This window comes from Nematostella vectensis, chromosome 1 (genome assembly GCF_932526225.1).
Source record: "Nematostella vectensis chromosome 1, jaNemVect1.1, whole genome shotgun sequence".
In the NCBI taxonomy this organism is placed as follows: domain Eukaryota; kingdom Metazoa; phylum Cnidaria; class Anthozoa; order Actiniaria; family Edwardsiidae; genus Nematostella; species Nematostella vectensis.
In genome coordinates, this window is record NC_064034.1 from 4,349,130 (window position 1) to 4,369,792 (window position 20,663).

General features: G+C 40.4%; 1 protein-coding gene and 1 long non-coding RNA gene across 2 annotated transcripts; both read left to right on the top strand.

Moving 5' to 3' along the window:
• Positions 1–14: 14 nt before the first annotated feature.
• Positions 15–3,947, top strand: LOC5499469. The gene is made up of 5 exons (XM_048726829.1): positions 15–827; positions 1,030–1,245; positions 2,054–2,210; positions 2,765–2,806; positions 3,566–3,947. Exons 2-5 carry the CDS (start codon positions 1,054–1,056, stop codon positions 3,778–3,780), a joined length of 606 nt encoding a protein of 201 aa, XP_048582786.1. The 5' UTR covers positions 15–827; positions 1,030–1,053; the 3' UTR covers positions 3,781–3,947.
• A 15,053-nt stretch (positions 3,948–19,000) lies between these two features.
• LOC116621190 lies at positions 19,001–20,118 on the top strand. Its single transcript, XR_004297365.2, has 2 exons — positions 19,001–19,301; positions 19,439–20,118. It is a non-coding gene; the product is annotated as an uncharacterized LOC116621190 (long non-coding RNA).
• The last annotated feature ends 545 nt before the right edge of the window (positions 20,119–20,663 follow it).

Sequence of the window (20,663 nt, forward strand, 5' to 3'; positions counted from 1 at the left end):
ATCCTGGGAACGCGCCTGGGTTGAGCGTCTAATGACTCCTCCTCAAATACTCTTTTTGAACTTCAACCGTTTTAATGACTGTTTTTCAAATATTTCTGTTGGAATTTCAACCGTTTACACCTGATTTTGGTAACACGCATATTCATCTACTTGATGGCAAAAGTCGCAATGTTTGGTCCGTTTATAAAAATTGAGCTCCTCGTTTTCCCTAAAAAGGTTGTTTCGTAAACGTAGAAATCTTGGCATGATGTAATTGGTACAGTAATAGCCACGAAAATATATTGGCAATTCGGGACCGAACTAAGTCAATAAGGAAGTACAGTAGTGAAAAGCAGAAAATAAATACTTCGTAAAGCCTGCAGTGCATCAGCTCCTTGATAACGCAGATAGTTGACTTTAAATGCTGCCATCGCTTTTGCAAACCAACGCTTTCCTTATTGATGAAATAAATGTTTCATTGTGATAAAAAATATTCGGAGTAGAGCATGAATAGGTGTTGTACTTTTAAATAGGTGTCATTAAAATCTCATGGCCGGACGGCAGCTTCCCTATTGTCGTCACCTAACACCACCCATTAGTTAGTGTGAACACCACTTTTCCCGCCTACGCATCACCTGTCAATCATCACTTGACGGCGATGTCTCACGACAGCTGATGGGGTTTCATGTTCTTTAAACATTTCAAGGGTTTACAATTCAGTGTTTGGCGGAGCTAGAAGCATTAAGGATTTGTCTTTGTCCTGAGAAGACCGAGACAACAGAGCACTTGTTTGGCCAAGACTTGGGGCCTTTTGGAACACAAGCTGCATACGAATTGATTTTTAACTGGTAAATAATTAGTTTATCTTCATAGATAGTCGAGCTGTATGGCCAATCATATTTTTTTTTTTAATTTTTGATGGCTTCCCAAAAAAATACTAAAGCATTCCATTTTGTTTCAGAAATGTACTTTAGAAAACCTAAAATAAATCGTGGATCATTAATAGTAGTCGTGCAGTGTTTCGAAAGTCAAATTTTACTTTTCCCGCAGAATCCAGTCATTTAACTCGTCGCCATGGTTACTAGTCTCACTCTAGGCGTGTACGCTGTACTGTGTTTCCTGTCGCATGCGCGAAGTTTCGAGGCGACTGAGTTAAAGCCGTGTGAGCATCATGTACTTAAGTCTTGTCTGAGAAAGTTTGTACATGCGTTCAGCGATTTCGACCGCAGCATGACGCCACTGGAGATACACTGCCGCGCTGACATGGTAAGGTCTCATGAACAGCACTTTTGAAGATTATGTGATAACAAGAGACCCGCTTTTATAGGTAGAGCAGGCTACTCGCCTCCTTTTGCCTCTGATTTAATTGATTACGCTCTAGCATGGTGTGTGAAACTTCTTCAAACATTGGAGGGGATTTGAGTGGACCACTTTTAAGTGTAGTACACTAAGAACTGGGTGAACATCGTTTTTTATGAGTAAAGGAGGGAAAGGCTTCTCGCCCTTTTGTCCCAAGGTTGCATAAAAGAGGATGTAGCGCATGGACTCAAACTCAAGGTTGACTTCTTTAGAGGCCTTTTGGAGAGCACATCCCCCGCCCTGTATTTAAAAACTCAAGACACCTAAAATTTCAGAGCCCCCCCCCCCCCCCCTTTCATTGTAAAAATCAATTTTTGGTGCCCCACCTTTCAGTACCCCCAAAATTTTCATAGCCCCCCCCCCCCCCCCCCCCCTCACCCCTACGACCTCAATAAACAAAAAAGTCTTTAAATCTGAAAAATAAATGAAACGAAGTTGGCCCTTCTTGTCCGAGTTGAGGGTTTCGGCCCTTATACTTTCATATTTTATTTTTTTTTTGCACGTAAAATCGTGTAAAATGGTGCAGGGATTTTTTTCCCTCAATCAGTTGCTTGCAGGATTTTTTTTTTTCAAAATCACCCCCCCCCCCCCCCTCTCAAAAGTCAAATGGCCTGCCCCTAAGGACGCCTGTGAAGGGTATACATTTGTATATATCTGTTTTTCTGTACCAAAAAGGGATAATGTCCAACGTGATAGTTGTATGATTTTATGTCAGATTCTGGCGAGGTGCACAGCTGACTCCACGTGTAATGGAAAGGCTGTAGCGTCCCTAAGCAAAGCCTTACTGTCCTACCTTCTTTTCGATGCTAAGCTTCAGGTCTGTCCGAGAGAGACTGGGGTTTACTGGAAACTTATGGGCAAAGCTGGTCGAGGTAAGTACATTAATCTAATTGAATGATTGCTTTATGGAGTTATGGCATTCAGTTAATAGGGGGTGCTTTTATGATGATATGATGATATATGATGATATTTTTATGATGATATTGATGATATTATGATGATATTTATATGATAAGTATGGTGTTGAGATTGAGATTGACACTGAACAACTTTATGATAGATTTTTATCACCGGGATTATGCGCTGTGAAATACTCGCGACCAACATGCACCAACAATAATGAACTTCCCTACTTCCGCCTCTAATGTTTTAAAATTTCTCAACCATGCCCATTTCTAGATGATTTGAACGTATATATCTGCACACCTAACAAACTCTTTTCGTGCCCCCGGTGTTAATAAGGTGGGGAGTGTAGTTTGACAGCATGCTGAGCCGACTTGAGCTGACACGTTCAAAAACAAACAAAACCTGGCGAAGGATACCTGTTCGGTGTGTGGATAACAACCTTTAACTGGATTTAAGGCAGGTAAGGGAAGGAGCGAGTGCTTCTCACATCATTCTGAAGTTTATTATTTGTTTGTTACAGCTCCTGGCAAAAGCTTCTACCAGATCATGAAGATAATATTATGTAAGTATTTTTCTTTCTAACGGTAGGACGGGGGGAATGTGTGACATATGCCCTACGCTAATATCCATTATAGTCGCAAGGATGTTTTAAAGAAATCAAAAACCCAAGATAGTTTAAAGCTGGAAAAGGTTGTGGTCTGCGCTGGGCTGGGCTAGCCATGCAAGCTTTACATTTATTGCTGCTTTAAATCCGTAGCAGGGCGGCGGAGTGACCCCCAAAAGTATGGGGAAGGGGGGGGGGGGCGGAAGTGGCCAGGGTTGTAGGGATTGTGATTTCGAAGGGGGGGGGGGGGGGGTTGGCTTGGTTTGACATAGAGTACTAGATAAAAATGAATACAAACAGTTTTTAAAATGTATCTTACCGTCTTTTATCAAGCAATCGATTTATACGTGTAACACTTGTAACGCTTGTATCCGCCCAGAAAGCCACCGCCCCTACGTAGGACCTTGTTATATAAATTAAAGGAAGTGAAAAGAAACTATTGAAACTCCCACGAGTTCCCCGAATGTCGGTTGGCGTGAATCCTCACTTACAGAGGGCAGATAGCTGATCCTTGCAAATCAGTAAAATCCGTTGGCAGTCGCGTGGCTAGGGTGGGCGCAAGGGACGCAACCCCCCTTCCCCTGACCTCTAAAAGGCGTCTCAATTCTTATAGAAGAATCGTCAGCCATTTTCATATGATTTCTGTGTCTGTTCACCCTGCTTTGCACCTAGTTAGGAAAGAACTAGCAACTTATCAATTTCCGTACGTTTAATCAGCAAGCACCCCAACTTGTGCCCGGCGTTCTGATGTCCATTGCCTGCGGGAGTACGTTCATCTTATGCGCACAAACCCAGACCTATGTGTGAATATCCCCAAGAAATACCGATGTCTTCAGAAGCAGACCCACATCTGTCGCGCTAGAATCCTCAAGAGTTTATTGGCTGTGTTCCCGGTCGAGGCTGACAGCGTCCTGCACGTTCTTTGCTACTAGAACAATTATGCGGTCAAGTGATGCCCTTCCTGTCAGCCTGGACTATTATAGCCTAGACAGCCATTTTCATGATGTTTGCAAAAAAAACTGTTTCGACCTTAACGCTAGAAAACTGTAAAAGTCCTTATTATTCATCAAAATAAATCCAAACATGAGCATCTGTGAAAGGGAAGGTAATGTTAGCCTTGTTTACTTTGACGTGTAACCTGAAAGATAAGGAGAAAGTGATGGAATCGAAATTTTGAACAAGTGTAAACTTTACCAATATGCAACCACACGGAAAAGAATTTTTCAAATGCGTTCCTTCCTGCAAACTAAGAAGATGTTTCATAATCCATATAATTAACCAACCAATGAGAGCACTGCTTTATCTGATTAATTCTAAGGTTCGTATTTGGTCAATATTTATCTGAGCTCTGCCATCCCAAAGTCACCAATCTTTATTCCAATTCTGATCTCGTAGTTATCTTTCACACATTGAATCCTGGCTATTTTGAGCTGAATTTACAAAAAAAGCATACCAAAAACAGATACCACCCGCCCCCTCCTCAGCGGTATCTTAGCTTACCTGCAGAGCTATGCGGTCCCATATCTAATCCCTCGTCGCTGTGCTAATGTCCCCCCCCCCCCCCCCCCCCCGCCTATGCTTGCACCAGTTCATTGTTGCTTGTATTTATCAAATTTACAGCTATTAGCTATAGAATTGGGAGAGTGCCTTAGGACATCCTTAAGTCAATTGGGGCATAATTTAGTGCTAAGCTTATGGATATTTTCAAGCAATGGTGGATTCAGTTTTTTTTTTCTTTTTTTGGCTTTGCCTGGATGTGAAAATAATTTTCCAAAGAATAACCACACATCTCCAATGCGCTGTCTTTTTTGAAACCAAATTGATTCCAAAATTGTTTACGTTGCTTTTCTGGGTCTTGACCTGGAATTGATTTGTTTGGCTCTGGGGTGAAAAGATCCGGAATATTTTGCAATCCGAAATGGCATCAAAGATAGTTTCACAAGCCTTCAAGAAGTGGACATTGTGTTTTGAGGCCATGGAAATGGACCTAAAGAATCAGAATAAAGGTATCTATTAGTGTCTTGAGCTTCTGCCACTACCAACGCTATTGCTCCTACCGGCTAATATTGCTGTGTTATTGCTATGGATAATGTTTTGCTTTTACAACTGTATTGCTATTGTTACTGTACTGCTCCTTTTTTGTGTGAGGACGTGAGAATGGAGACTAGCAGACCGCTTGGAGGGAGGTACCGGTTTATTGCTCTCGACAACTGCGTTGTACAATAAGCTTAACTAGCTCACAACATGAACTTGAGATTGAGATATTCATGCATACATATCTAGGGCTAAAACGTTCCCTTTTTAATATGCTCTACACGTAGAGGCTTGTCCTTTTTGCGGCCCAACTTTCTTTCATAACGTGTATTTTAAACTTATTTTGCGAGAACAGGACCACTAGGGCAAACCACGTCCGTGCCGCAATTTTATATATATTTTTTTAACTTATCTGTTAATGGTTTAATAATATACATGAAAAAAATTCTGGATTCTAATTGGCTGAGAGGAGTGCAAAAATAAATAGAGCGGCGTGATTGGTTAAAAAAACATTGCAATCAAAATTGACCAATGAGATGGCTTGTTTATAAGTGGAGGAGATCTTGAAATTGTGGGAGTAAAATGGCCGACGTACGGAGTAGAACTTTACTTGCGACGGCAAAAACTATCGAGGAATTCCTCGAAAAATAAAAACAGAGAATTAAGCACAACTTTTAGCTAAATGTCTGGCGAGAGTGTCAAAAAAACGGAAATTTCCGAGGAAATCGGAGCATACGAATTGGAGCGCTGAACAATTTACTCGAGAAATACTACGCCGAAATCAAGAATAAACATGGTGAAGATTACGAGCCTGAGAACCTAAAAGTTCCTGCAGTTCCTAGCAATTCCTGCAGGATCCCTGAATGAGTTCTTACGCTCAAAATCTTGTCAACAGCTTCCACAATTGCACGTTCACGTTCAACATACAGAACAGCACATCTCCGGTTTTTCAGCCCAGAAAATTGCGCTACACTCTTTTTGATAAAAACGTTCCAGGCTGAGATTTCACCAAATTTTAATGCTAAGAAAACGCCGAGGCACAGATAGCAGCAACATATTGTTTTTTTAGTCTTATGTGTTCTAAAATACAGTGTTAAATTGTGTTCATTTATAACAACCATAAATATTATATTGTTATATGTGGAATGTAATAATATGCTATATGTGTATATGTGGTCATATGTGTAATTCTCCTCCTAATAGTTCATTGGGTACTATATTTTATAAGCAATAAAATTTAAGAGCATCTTCAGCCTTAAAATGCTCCAAAAATAAGAACGGCCCAGCCTTAACTGAAAATTAGACGTTCTTATAAAAAAGAGTGTATGTGATCCCCGCTAGCGATTCTGATTAAAATTTAATTTAATAACACTAGCAAGGACAAATTTTAAGCATTTTGTAAGTTTGAACTTTTGTCTCACTTGTTAGCTTTTGCCAAGAGAACATGAGTTTTGAATTTCGGTGTACATATTGTGGTTGTCATAGTAAATTATTCATCACATGGCTTCAGCGCGTCATTCTCCGGTTTGTTCTGCCTTGCAATTTTTTCATGTATATTGTTAATAGGAAATCATACGACTTTTCTAGTACAATTTAGAATTAAACTGGATTTAATACTTTTTGAAAAACCCACTCGTACAAATTAATTCCAAATTGAACTCGAAGTCGTATGATTTCCTATTTCTATTGCTACTGCTACTGCTACTGCTATTGCTACTGCTATTGCTATTACTACTGCTACTGCTATTGCTATTACTACTGCTATTGCTACTGCTACTGCTACTGCTACTGCTATTGCTACTGCTCTTGCTACTGCTACTGCTACTGCTATTGCTACTGCTACTGCTACTGCTATTGCTACTGCTACTGCTACTGCTACTGCTATTGCTATTGCTATTGCTATAGCAACTGCTATTGCTATTACTACTGCTACTGCTACTGCTCTTGCTACTGCTACTGCTACTGCTACTGCTACTGCTACTGCTACTGCTACTGCTACTGCTACTGCTACTGCTATTGCTACTGCTACTGCTATTGCTATCGCTATCGCTATCGCTATCGCTACTGCTACCGCTACCGCTATTGCTACCGCTATTGCTACTGCTACTGCTACTGCTACTGCTACTGCTACTGCTATTGCTACTGCTCCTGCTACTGCTCCTGCTACTGCTACTGCTCCTGCTCCTGCTCCTGCTACTGCTTTTGCTCCTGCTCCTGCTCCTGCTCCTGCTCCTGCTACTGCTACTGCTCCTGCTCCTGCTCCTGCTACTGCTTTTGCTACTGCTCCTGCTCCTGCTCCTGCTCCTGCTCCTGCTCCTGCTCCTGCTCCTGCTACTGCTACTGCTATTGCTATTGCTATCGCTATCGCTATCGCTATCGCTATCGCTACTGCTACCGCTACCGCTATTGCTATTGCTATTGCTACTGCTACTGCTACTGCTACTGCTACTGCTACTGCTACTGCTACTGCTACTGCTCTTGCTACTGCTCTTGCTACTGCTACTGCTACTGCTATTGCTACTGCTATTGCTACTGCTATTGCTACTGCTATTGCTATTGCTATTGCTATTGCTATTGCTACTGCTACTGCTATTGCTATTGCTACTGCTATTGCTACTGCTATTGCTATTGCTACTGCTACTGCTATTGCTACTGCTACTGCTACTGCTACTGCTACTGCTACTGCTACTGCTACTGCTACTGCTATTGCTACTGCTATTGCTACTGCTACTGCTATTGCTACTGCTATCGCTACTGCTACTGCTATTGCTACTGCTACTGCTACTGCTACTGCTATTGCTATTGCTATTGCTATTGCTACTGCTATTGCTATTGCTATTGCTATTGCTACTGCTACTGCTATTGCTATTGCTATTGCTATTGCTACTGCTATTGCTACTGCTACTGCTATCGCTACTGCTATCGCTACTGCTACTGCTATTGCTATTACTACTGCTACTGCTACTGCTACTGCTACTGCTATTGCTATTGCTATTGCTATTGCTATTGCTACTGCTACTGCTACTGCTACTGCTACTGCTACTGCTACTGCTATTGCTATTGCTATTGCTATTGCTACTGCTATTGCTATTGCTATTGCTACTGCTACTGCTACTGCTGCTGCTACTGCTATTGCTACTGCTATTGCTACTGCTACTGCTACTGCTACTGCTACTGCTACTGCTACTGCTACTGCTACTGCTACTGCTACTGCTACTGCTACTGCTACTGCTACTGCTACTGCTACTGCTACTGCTACTGCTACTGCTATTGCTATTGCTATTGCTATTGCTATTGCTACTGCTACTGCTACTGCTACTGCTACTGCTACTGCTACTGCTACTGCTACTGCTATTGCTATTGCTATTGCTATTGCTATTGCTATTGCTACTGCTACTGCTACTGCTACTGCTACTGCTACTGCTACTGCTACTGCTACTGCTACTGCTACTGCTACTGCTAGTGCTACTGCTACTGCTACTGCTGCTGCTACTGCTACTGCTACTGCTATTGCTACTGCTACTGCTACTGCTACTGCTACTGCTACTGCTACTGCTACTGCTACTGCTACTGCTACTGCTACTGCTACTGCTACTGCTACTGCTACTGCTACTGCTACTGCTACTGCTACTGCTACTGCTACTGCTACTGCTATTGCTACTGCTATTGCTATTGCTATTGCTACTGCTACTGCTATTGCTACTGCTACTGCTACTGCTACTGCTACTGCTACTGCTACTGCTACTGCTACTGCTACTGCTACTGCTATTGCTATTGCTACTGCTACTGCTATTGCTACTGCTACTGCTATTGCTATTGCTACTGCTACTGCTACTGCTACTGCTACTGCTACTGCTATTGCTATTGCTACTGCTATTGCTATTGCTATTGCTATTGCTATTGCTACTGCTACTGCTACTGCTATTGCTACTGCTACTGCTACTGCTATTGCTACTGCTACTGCTACTGCTACTGCTATTGCTACTGCTACTGCTACTTCTACTTCTACTGCTATTGCTACTGCTACTGCTACTGCTACTGCTACTGCTACTGCTACTGCTACTGCTATTGCTATTGCTACTGCTACTGCTACTGCTATTGCTATTGCTACTGCTACTGCTACTGCTACTGCTACTGCTATTGCTATTGCTACTGCTACTGCTACTGCTATTGCTATTGCTACTGCTACTGCTATTGCTATTGCTACTGCTACTGCTACTGCTACTGCTATTGCTACTGCTACTGCTACTTCTACTTCTACTTCTACTGCTATTGCTACTGCTACTGCTACTGCTACTGCTACTGCTATTGCTATTGCTACTGCTACTGCTACTGCTACTGCTACTGCTACTGCTACTGCTACTGCTACTGCTACTGCTACTGCTACTGCTATTGCTACTGCTACTGCTACTGCTACTGCTACTGCTACTGCTACTGCTACTGCTACTGCTATTGCTACTGCTATTGCTACTGCTACTGCTATATTGCTACTGCTATTGCTACTGCTACTGCTATTGCTATTGCTATTGCTATTGCTACTGCTATTGCTACTGCTACTGCTATTGCTATTGCTATTGCTACTGCTATTGCTACTGCTACTGCTATTGCTACTGCTACTGCTACTGCTACTGCTACTGCTACTGCTATTGCTATTGCTATTGCTACTGCTACTGCTATATTGCTACTGCTATTGCTACTGCTACTGCTATTGCTATTGCTATTGCTATTGCTACTGCTATTGCTACTGCTACTGCTATTGCTATTGCTATTGCTATTGCTATTGCTACTGCTACTGCTATTGCTATTGCTATTGCTACTGCTATTGCTACTGCTACTGCTATTGCTATTGCTATTGCTATTGCTATTGCTATTGCTACTGCTACTGCTACCGCTACTGCTACTGCTACTTCTACTGCTACTGCTACTGCTATTGCTATTGCTATTGCTACTGCTACTGCTACTTCTACTGCTATTGCTACTGCTATTGCTACTGCTACTGCTATTGCTACTGCTATTGCTATTGCTACTGCTATTGCTACTGCTACTGCTATTGCTATTGCTATTGCTACTGCTATTGCTACTGCTACTGCTATTGCTATTGCTATTGCTATTGCTACTGCTACTGCTACCGCTACTGCTACTGCTACTGCTACTGCTATTGCTATTGCTATTGCTACTGCTACTGCTACTTCTACTGCTATTGCTACTGCTACTGCTAGTGCTATTGCTATTGCTATTGCTACTGCTATTGCTATTGCTACTGCTATGCTACTGCTACTGCTACTGCTACTGCTACTGCTACTGCTACTGGAGAAAAAATAGAATAGCGGGTTGACAAGACCATTTGCGAAGCCTGCGGTACTAAACAGAAATCAGAGGATATTGTCGTCTGAGACGCTGATATCTGGCTGAACAAGGGTTTTGATGATGTTGTATCCGAACCACGTGACATAGGGGACGAGGAAGGCGATCAGGATATAGACGAACATGCGGGAGCTCTTAAAACGCCAAGATTCGGATTTCTGGTTTGAAGGCTGCTCGCTGGAGACTCGCTTCTTGGCGAAGTACCTGTAGACACGGACTGCGATAAAAGAGAGCCAGTCGGGAATACAAATATCACGAGGGTGATTACCACGACTATGGCCTTGACGGATGGAACCGTACCGTCGTAGAGGCACTGCAGAGTGAACTGTGTGTCGCTGATGTTGACATGGACAAGCCGCTAGGAAGAGGAAAGCAGACATGCCATTGCAATGCCGAAAACCCAAGCCGCGATTATCAGCCATTTCACTTGTCGCTCTTTTGGTGTGAAGAACGGAGCAAAGATGGCCAGGTATCTTTCCACTCCAATGACCAAAAGATTGGCCACTGTAATCGATGGGAAAAATAAGGCGATAGCTCGAAGGATTTTACATGTCATTTCCCTGCTAGCAGAGTCCTCTTTTCCTCTTTTTGAAAGGAATGACGCAAAAGAAGAAGGTGAGGATAAAAAGGTTGGCGAAAAGCAAAATTGAAGCACACTTATTGTTGGCTTTGCAAACTTTGCGATTGATGGAAATTTATTTTACGCCAAATTGTCTTTGCAATCTTTGAGAAGAGAAATGCACTCTTGCCTACAAAGATTCATACCCGAATTTACGACACCTGCTAAGTGCAAACCCTATAGCAACTTGTGTGAGAGGGGCAACAGGACCAGTGTTGCCCAAAAATAAATTCCAGATAGTCAATTCGAAAGTATATTTGTTAAGATAATTAGAAAATAATTTATTCGTTTTCAACATCTGAGAGCAAGCCGCGCATCTTCTAAACTGACTCTATTACCGATACTACAGTGTTTGCAGACGATACCACCTTTTTGACTTGCGGCCCCAGTCTCCCTGATGTTGAACTTAAACAAAATAAACTGGCAATTGATGTGTATAAAATAGGCTACACTCAGTCGTACGGTACTCAAGAAAACTAAAAAGAACTAAACTAAAACTAAAAAAGAACTAAAAAGAACTAAACTAAAACTATAAAGCATATATGTATGAATAATCGGAAAAATTTACGAAAATCGCGCCGAAAATGATTGTTCTGAAGGGAACTTAGTATAAGCTGTTTAGTCAAAACAGCCCCGGCGCGCCACCTTAAATGGTTGGAGTTATCGAGGCTAGTAAGAAAAAAGTAAAGTAAAACAGCTGCTTTTTTCTGGAAAGGTGCACTGTTTGTAATAATGTTAGCGTTATCAACAGCACAGGATATCATGAAAGTCAAAGGAAATGTTCATTTCCGGAATATGGTTTATAAGTTGCAGGTCTAAGGATAATCAAAAAAGAAATTAATCTCGATAAAATAAAAATAGCATCGCGTTCTAAATGATGTTTTTCAAAGAGACAATATTTTGCACAATGTAGTTGACATCAGTTACCCTAACGGACCTTTCAGCGAGAGAAGTAAACCGGCGCCCTCCGGATAATTTGTCTTGCTTGTGAAAACGGTATAAAAGCTGTTAAACGTTTTAAAAGTCAACAGTTTTACGTATTACATCAATTTTTTGGGTTTTGATTTTGAAGTTCAGATGGACCACGCGTTGGTATTAGAAGTGTTTAAAAACTGACATATCATTTCTGGTCATTTCGGGTCTCATTTCTGGTGTCAAAAATCATCCTTGGATCCAATTATTCCTCGTTATATCTAATAATATCTATGTGGAAACATTTAAAGTAGAGGTGCCGCTAGTCATAAATTACGAATACCAAGCAAAGGATCTAGGCCAAAATGGATAGAGCTGTGTTACCTTTTGATATTTTACTGATGATTCTGTTAATAGATGATTGAGATAATTCCAAACAATGTCTTACCTGTTAATCGGTCATCAGTCGTTTTCTTTTTCTATTTCTTTTTCTTTCTTTTCTCCTTCAGTCTTCTTTTTCTTCTTCTTTTGTTTCTTTTTTCTTCCTCTTCTTTTTCTTCCTCTTTTTCTTCCTACTCTTCTTCGTCTTTCTTTGTACTCTTCTTTTTACTTTCTGTCCTCTGTTCTCCTCCTCTCGCTCGTCTCATCTCCCTCCTTCTTTCCTCTTCTCCTTTACTCTCTCTCCTTTTCTTATTCTTACTCTTTCTTAATTACAGGCTTTTTAATACAATGTATGAAAATATCAAGTAGCAGTTAGTATGGGCTAGTTATTCGGTCGATATGATCGTCCAAGGTATGGCTATGTTTCCGTGTTCACCTAAGTTATTAGTCAAGTGAAGTTGCTTGTTTGCTTATTGTTTAACAAATGAGTCTATTAAAGACAGAAAACCCATTAGACGAAAAGTCCCTCCCTCTTTTAAAATGCCCTTAGCATTAAACTCTTAATTTCCGGGTTTGTACCAATATATCAGTAGTTTAGGACTTGAAAACAAACCAAACCAAGTTTTATTGCCATACGACGGGTTTTCGTGGGGTTTTGCCGGCGCCCTTTTAAATGTAAATAATATTAGTCCAGTCAATCTACGTCAAAAAAGGGGCCAACATCAACATCATTGCAACACAAGGTTTTTTAACGGTTTCTTGCACAGAAAGTATCCCTCTATAACATACTAAAAGTCTAAAAAAATCGGAGCAGGCAAACACCCCGAAAAACGGGATCGAATTTTCAAAAACAAGGCTTGAAAGAAAAACCACAGGGTTCCAAATCATGGAAATCACGAAAAAAAAATACATACTTTGAAAAAAAAGAAATTTATACCACTATAGATTACTAGAGATATATATTTCTACACGATTAGGATAAAAATTAACGTTATTAAAGTAGTTTAGTTATTTTGGGTGAAATGCACACGGATTTTTAGGTCCTTGCCACACCACTTTGTATACGTAATGAAAACAGGCTCTCATATAAATAGTGCTTAGTGGCTCTTAATAATAATGTCATTGATTCAGTATAAAACAAGAAAGTATATGAACACATGACTAATACTATAATTATTCTCATGGTATCGTTTTTTTTTTTGTGAAAATAGATTCTTTAATGTTGGAAGCTTTTTAGAATTTTTTATAAACCTGTTACAGGTGCTTAAACTTTAGGTTCTTACTCGTGGGTGCAGATTAAATCCATGGAATACGTGATTTCGATTGAGAGGGAATTATTACACGATGATTCTTTGCATTGGCCGTATGTCGGCTTAGACACCCGTGCAACGCAGATTTATGTTTTTTAGAACGATATTTCAGGTTATAAATGAGTTATAATGGCATGTTACAGCTAGTATATGTACAAAGTTCATTGATAATTAACTAACTAATTTTTGTGGTTGCTATTATTAGGGCGTAGGGCGTCAATGCGGTAAATGTAAGCAGCGCGAATTTTCGACGCAATGCTTCGATTACAACAGGTACCAGATAAATACCTTATTTTTTTTCGTTGAAATTCCCCGTTTGCTTGATGGTCCAACGGGTAGCGCGCATGAATACAAATCCCTCGATCCACGGCTCGAGTCTTACCCGCATGTTTTACAATTTTTTCTGTTTCTCGTTTTCATTATTTTCTTTTTCCTTTTCCTTTTCTAGTCCTTTTCTTTCACAACGAAAGAAAAGGATAATTTTCGAATAATTCGAATAATTTTTAATTGCTAACATCCCCTAAAAAGCGTTTATTTATTAAAAAAGTTATGCAAAGCGTTATTTTCACTTCTCCTTGAAAAAAAAAAAAACAGCGTAGCGACAACAGTTTTTCTATGTATTATTTTAGCGGCAAAAAAAACGATGCAAAAAGGAATAGCGTTTTAAACTAAACGCCACAGACCTCTTCAAAGTGAAAGTACTCATTCAAAAGCTACTCGATTAGAAAATTTCTTGCACATTTTAGCTTGATGCAAGCACCCGCTGTTCTCACTGCGTGCGGGCTCGTTTTATGGGGTCAACTTGTGAAAAGAGAGAGCTGTTTTTAAACGCTTGAATCTTTGCTCGTGGTCAAATTTCTGGATTTTTTCTGATATCATGTGAAAACTTTTTACCTATTCTTCATCTCAGGATAAGTAAATATTAAAAACTTAAAAAATCTAATATCGAAGAAAATAAAATGCATGCTGGATACGATTACCTTGTTGTTTCAAACATAGATAACTTGTCAGGAGGCCGATAACTTTGTCATGTTGAAGGGTTCTTTAAGGTCTCGGAGTTCAGCCCGCGGGACGCTGAAAAACCCAAATTGTCGAGGAAAAATGTGTCGAGGAAAAATGATTTAATCAAATATGCTCATGTTATGTGTCATTGGAAAGCTTGATAAATGGGGAATACGATAATCTTATTTGTTTCTAGGTTTGATGAAATGGTTTACTATTTAACGGGCTTTTATCACATCCCTTAAAAAACTTAAAAAAATGTGTCTAAACTTTCCGGCAGATCTTTACTTTTTATGGCTTATGTCAATCACCATATACACAACTACCAAACTGTGTTCGGCTTGTGATATATTTCTTTTTGTTCCTATGCATTTGAGTCAAAGTTTGAATCAAGAATTGAATAATTTCCAGGTAACACGGCACCGAAGGAAATAAAATACGACCCACTCAAAATCTCTCAAAAGCCGCACACATTATCATTCTTTCATAAATAAACTAGCATTTTGCCAAATTGTTCGGTCATAGCTCTTATACTTTACGCACATTAGAGTTTTGAATTTCAGAAATACGCGCGAATTCGAAGCTTGGAGCTTAATTCTATCAGGGACGTTACGCAAATAGAACAGCGATGAAGCCCTTCTCGTTAAAACTATAAAACGGCTAGAATAAATGTACATTGATAATTGCGCATTGACTCGTTAGCTGTTACTGATATTTTTACCCTTCTACTGCAAAAAATATAATTCACATTTAAAAAAAGACATTTGCCTCACTAAAGTTCACTCATGAGGGGCTCCATTGTAATACCTGATATAACTAAAGCAATTATATCATTAACAAGAGCAATTAACTGAGCAATTATATCATAAATAAGAATACCTGCTATAACTAAGCAAATATATCATTAATAAGAATGACCGAATTGCTCAGGCCAATAGCGCTAAGAATCCGTATCCTTTCAAAATTGATCATTTCAGTCGATTTGGTCAATATTCTGGGCATAAAATAAAAGGCCCGAGAGCGAACACAGAAGACAGGGTCAATGGGACTTCACACCTTGATTTCTAAAGAATGACGCAATAACTACAATGGATCTGGCCCTGAATTCTTTAGTCTAGCTAAGGCCCGGCTCGAGTCATTGAAAATGAAGATTGAGATGTCAATCAAAAAATACACGAGAAAATATAATATAAACGCGTCTCGTTATATACTCTTTTGTTCACGACGCGCTGTGCGCCATCTGTGCATCTATTAGAGGACAGACGCACCAAAAAAAAAAAAAAAAGATCTATTTGATTTATGCAACAATAAAAATGTTTTGTCAAACAATGCGTTTGACGCAAATGTTTGTACGTATAGCCAATCACAAAACATGGCACTAAAACATGTCCAGATGGTTGAACGAGATCAAAACATTTTTATCAAACATTTGTGTTGAACGACATAATACGAGCAGCAAAACCATACAAATTTTGTGGCAGCATTTGCAAAAAAAAAATTTGAAGGCGATGATATTGCGCGTTTTACTACAGACAAACCAACTTTCGTCGCAGCAAAGGATAGATTGGTTCTTGCTGTTGTGACACTGATGTGTGACTTTCGTTCAACCAATCACAAACGCTAATGCAACTGCTTGCGGATGCCTGAGACGTCACTTTGCTGAGAGACAAGTTGGTTTGTTGTAGAAATACCACAGGTAGCCCAAGCTTTTTATTTGTCCCTAATGATATCTACGTTAACAAAAAGGGCGAAAAACAAAATTAGAGATTGCTCTTACCAGAACGAAGAGGTAGGCAAGTAATATTTGAACATACCTCACGTTCCGTCCTCAAAAACACACTGATCCTCCCGCTTAATCGCGCTTAAATCACGGCGACATCCTCACAGATAATTGGAGTCCAAGAGTCCAAACCTCAGCGCCACACGATTTTTGCAGAGGAATCCGGCAGAATATTCGTCTTTTTGTCGTCGTAATATGCTTGCCAACAATGAATTTGACAACCGTCAAAATTGTCTCGTCCCCCTGTCTTCCAACTAAATCACCTAATCGCGCTAGCGAAATTATTCTATGCTATTATATGTTACAGCATGCACGAGGGAAATTTAGTGATTACGCAAGGAGTGATTTTTACTCCCCTTCGGTGTCTTCGAAAAATTCCAAAGTTGAAATCTCACAAAGAATTTTTAATTTATCGAATGTGTTAAACATATGTTTGTCTCAACCTTTGCTATGTAACTTTTTAGGTAGGCTTAGGGCCTTTTACTAGAGATCCGATACATTTTTTCTAGTTAGGCAAGACAATGTTTACATAGCAAGTTTGCAAGATTCATTCAAGACGTCTTCATGATCCATCAAAAAAGACAATGATTTTTTCGCTCGGGTTGAGACAGTATTCCGATCATTTTTCATGGCTCAGGTCTAGACAATGTACAGCGTTGGTTGCCCTTAATTGCAAGAGGCTAGTCAACCTCGTCCCCAGGGTCTTCTGCAATTTTCAATATTGAAAATTACCCAGAAGACCCTGGGGACGAGGTTGGAGGCTAGTCGCAACCTTTAATAGTCTGGCACTCGGCGATTGTTCGTCACGTATTCTAGTGTTCGGCGTTACGTCACATTTAAGAGGCCCCGAATGTTCCACTCAATCGGAAGTCATCGGAAGTAACAGTGTTAGGAAAATGCTCGCATGCTGGCGCAATTTTTGCATTCAAAACCGCAATTCTTTGACGATTAAAGCCAGGCTAGGATTCTTGCCTTTCGCGGTACAAATAAATCCCGTACAAAAAAAAAAAAAGGCTATTACAAGGCTGGTCAGCTCAGACGCCTCAAGAAATTTCCATCCATCGATTGAAAAGAATAAAATAATAATCCGAAGCACCATTTTGCTGCAGTACAATAGCATTGTCTTACAAACCTGTTTGCTGGAGGTGCTTTTGGCTTATGGGGATAAATTTTCCTGGACCACATCTTTCACACCCCTTCCTCCGTCAGTGTTATTAACATATCAAGGAGAAAAAAATAGTGTTTTTCTTATTTCTCTCTACAGATCGGAACGTGGACAACCACTCATCATCCGATCATGTGATTGTCGGTGATAATGGGCGGGTTAACTACAATAGCAACACAGGTAAAAAGGCCCGCCAAAACAAGTTAACTTGAATACATAAGCCACCGATCATCGTCATGGTAGAATATTCTCAGTCAAATTGGGGAAATTAGTTGCTGTCCAGAGCCCAGACATGTACGTCTACCACCAGACATGTACGTCTACCACCAGACATGTACGTCTACCAACGATCCCGCTGCCAAACTTTTGAACGCTTACTTTTGTCCTCTCTTTTGCAGCTTTTTTAATTTTGTATTTACATGGGATCGAAGATTGGACGACGATTAAATATTCATGTAGTAGCATTATAATTGCAATTCAGAAGAGCATTTTAATAACAAACCCAAAATCCGTTTGTAAAACAGAGAGACAAGCAAGGGCGTACGCAGGATTCTAACAACTTGCAGTCAAAGCGTTCAGAAGCTGAATGAGGACATGGCCCCTCATCACGCATCTTCGTGAAGATTTCATAGCCATCTCATAGCCATTTTCATAGCCATTCATTTTCATAGCCATTTCATAGCCATTTCATAGCCATTTCATAGCCATTTCATAGCCATTTCATTTTGAAATTGGCGTCAATGCGTCAGACTTTTAAGAATATTACATGATCCTCTGTCATCCTCGATCTGAAATAGGACTTCTGCCGTTGCGTGGCACTGAACGACATAACATGTTTGGAAATCATCTGTAGACTACCATGATTAAGAAAATTATAGTTTTTATCCTCATCATATTTATAAAACTACGTACATAAAAATGGAAAGAGTAAACATTTGATTTTTTCCCCTCGTTATGCAAATAATATCCCCTTTTTTTTGCAGTCCAGTGACTGCAGGCCTATAGGCTGCGTACGCCCCTGACAAGGAGTAAGTACGCAGCTGCTTTGTCTCCTATTATCTTTGCTCTACAAAGGAGTTCTTTTGTCTCTATTCTTCTCGTTATTTGTGTCTAGGTGCGGATATTGTTCATTTGCCCAATCAAATTGCAGCTTGTAAGAGCTGCGTACTGACCCGAGACAAGGCCTTGAACAGGCACGTATCCAGGATTTTTCTTGGGGGGGGGGGGGGGGGGGGTTCGAAATCCGAACAAGTGGACCTGATTTTTCCCGGGGACAGGGGGGGGGGGGGGGGGGGGAATTCTCTGATAAAAATCTAACCACCTCCGAAAGAACAAAAAATTATGTTTTATGCCTTTTCAGTATCTCCACACATTTATTGTCGGATTTGGCTACAGAGTGATCTAGCTTATGCTTTATAGTTTTGTCTACAAATAGCGTTCGCACCCCCTGAATCCCCCTCCCATCCCCTCCGGGTACGGGCCTGTTGAAGGCACAGAAGAGCCGGACGATGACGTCATAGAAGGCATTGATTACGTAAAAGCATCTGCTTCATCATACCAATGCGGAGCTGCCAGGCCATGATAGGGCCATTGCGGAGCTGCCAGGCCATGATAGGGCCATTGCGGAGCTGCCAGGCCTTGATTGTGCCAATGCGGAGCTGCCAGGCCTTGATTGTGCCAAAACTGGACAGCCAGATCTTGATTGAGCCAATATACTGCGGTTATCTATGCACGGCAGCCAGCTCTCAATGATGCCAATGCTGGGAAGCCATGACCAATGACTCAGGACCTTGTCCCGCAAAAGATGCTTTTGATTCCGAGTGGGATGGGGAGCGGCTGTCACCCGAGAGCTATGTCGCAAAGGATTGTTGCACAAGTTAGCGCAGGTACGTCTTACGCTTAATCAATTTACACTTTGCCAACGACAGAAGACCATCCTCTGCCACGACTTCCATATCATTCTAATAGACGCGATTGGTTTAAATTAAAATGTGACTTACAGATGTGTTTATTTTACTTGCAGACCCAGTCTGGACCGCAGACCATCTTCTTAGGAATCCAGATGGCTTAGTTCAAGCGCTAGCGGTATTAGATGAAGAGGAACGTCAACGCCTGGAAAACGTTCTATTCGAGATCCTTCTCTCACTGGAAAAAAAGCCTAGGGTCGACAAAAACAAAAATCGCATTTACACCTCGTTGATCAAACTTTCATGCAGTGACTGCAGGGAATCAGTGACACGACATACGTTATAATTTCTATTGGAGGCGGTGACGAGGGATGTGGCGAGGAATGTGTCAGAAGGCTTCTCCTTCCTGCTGAGGAAGCTCTTCGACAATCGATCCTACACAAACGTAGAGTGACCAAATTTGACAAAGAACCGCTTACCATGCAAAAGTAGCATGCAAGAGCTAAGACTTAATTTTCCTCTCCCAGTTTAATATTTTTTATGCAATTGATGCCTTCGCCACAAATAATAAGTTAATTAACAGATTTGGTTTGAAATTTGAAATTTTCATTTAGCACTTTCACTAATATCTTCTTTTTTGGATTTGCTTTCCTAGTCAGTCTGTTTCCCATTGCATTTATTTTGGAGTATACATTAGTATGACTGGATCCAGGGGGTGCAGGAAAAGGGAAATGTCAAGAAAGTGCTCAATCCAATTATTTGCATTACTGTTATATTTCTTTATCAAACCTTTCAAGTGGAGTACATTTCTTTTTGTTTCCTCTCCTCGTCAACTATTTTTTACGCAATTGATATTCTTTGCTGTTTCCTCTTTACCCCAAACATAGATGCGAACTGGTTGGGTTTGAAATTAGAATTAAGAATTTAGCACTGTCAGTGATGACTTAGATGTATCTTTTCGGATTTGCTTCCAAAGTCAATCTGTTTTTCTCCATTTCATTCATTTTGGAGGAGGCCACCAACAACAGGCCACTTGGTTAAGGGTTGGTGCACCAATATGTAATGCATGAAAGGAGATATATTTGTGGAATTTAATTTACACATATTTCTGAAAAATCAGTCAAAGAAGGAGAGAATCTCCACTAAATCGGTACATAAATTACATTATTAAAGCCGCATTGTCATCACTTTACTTCCGGTCGATTACGTAACAATCTCCGATGGTTTTTAATGGAAAACGCGAAAAATATTTCAAAATATTGAAAGTGATTGATAATTTAGAGCGGATGGCCTGTTTAATATCTCGGATTTTAATAGATTCTTTTGTCTTTTAACGGTTAA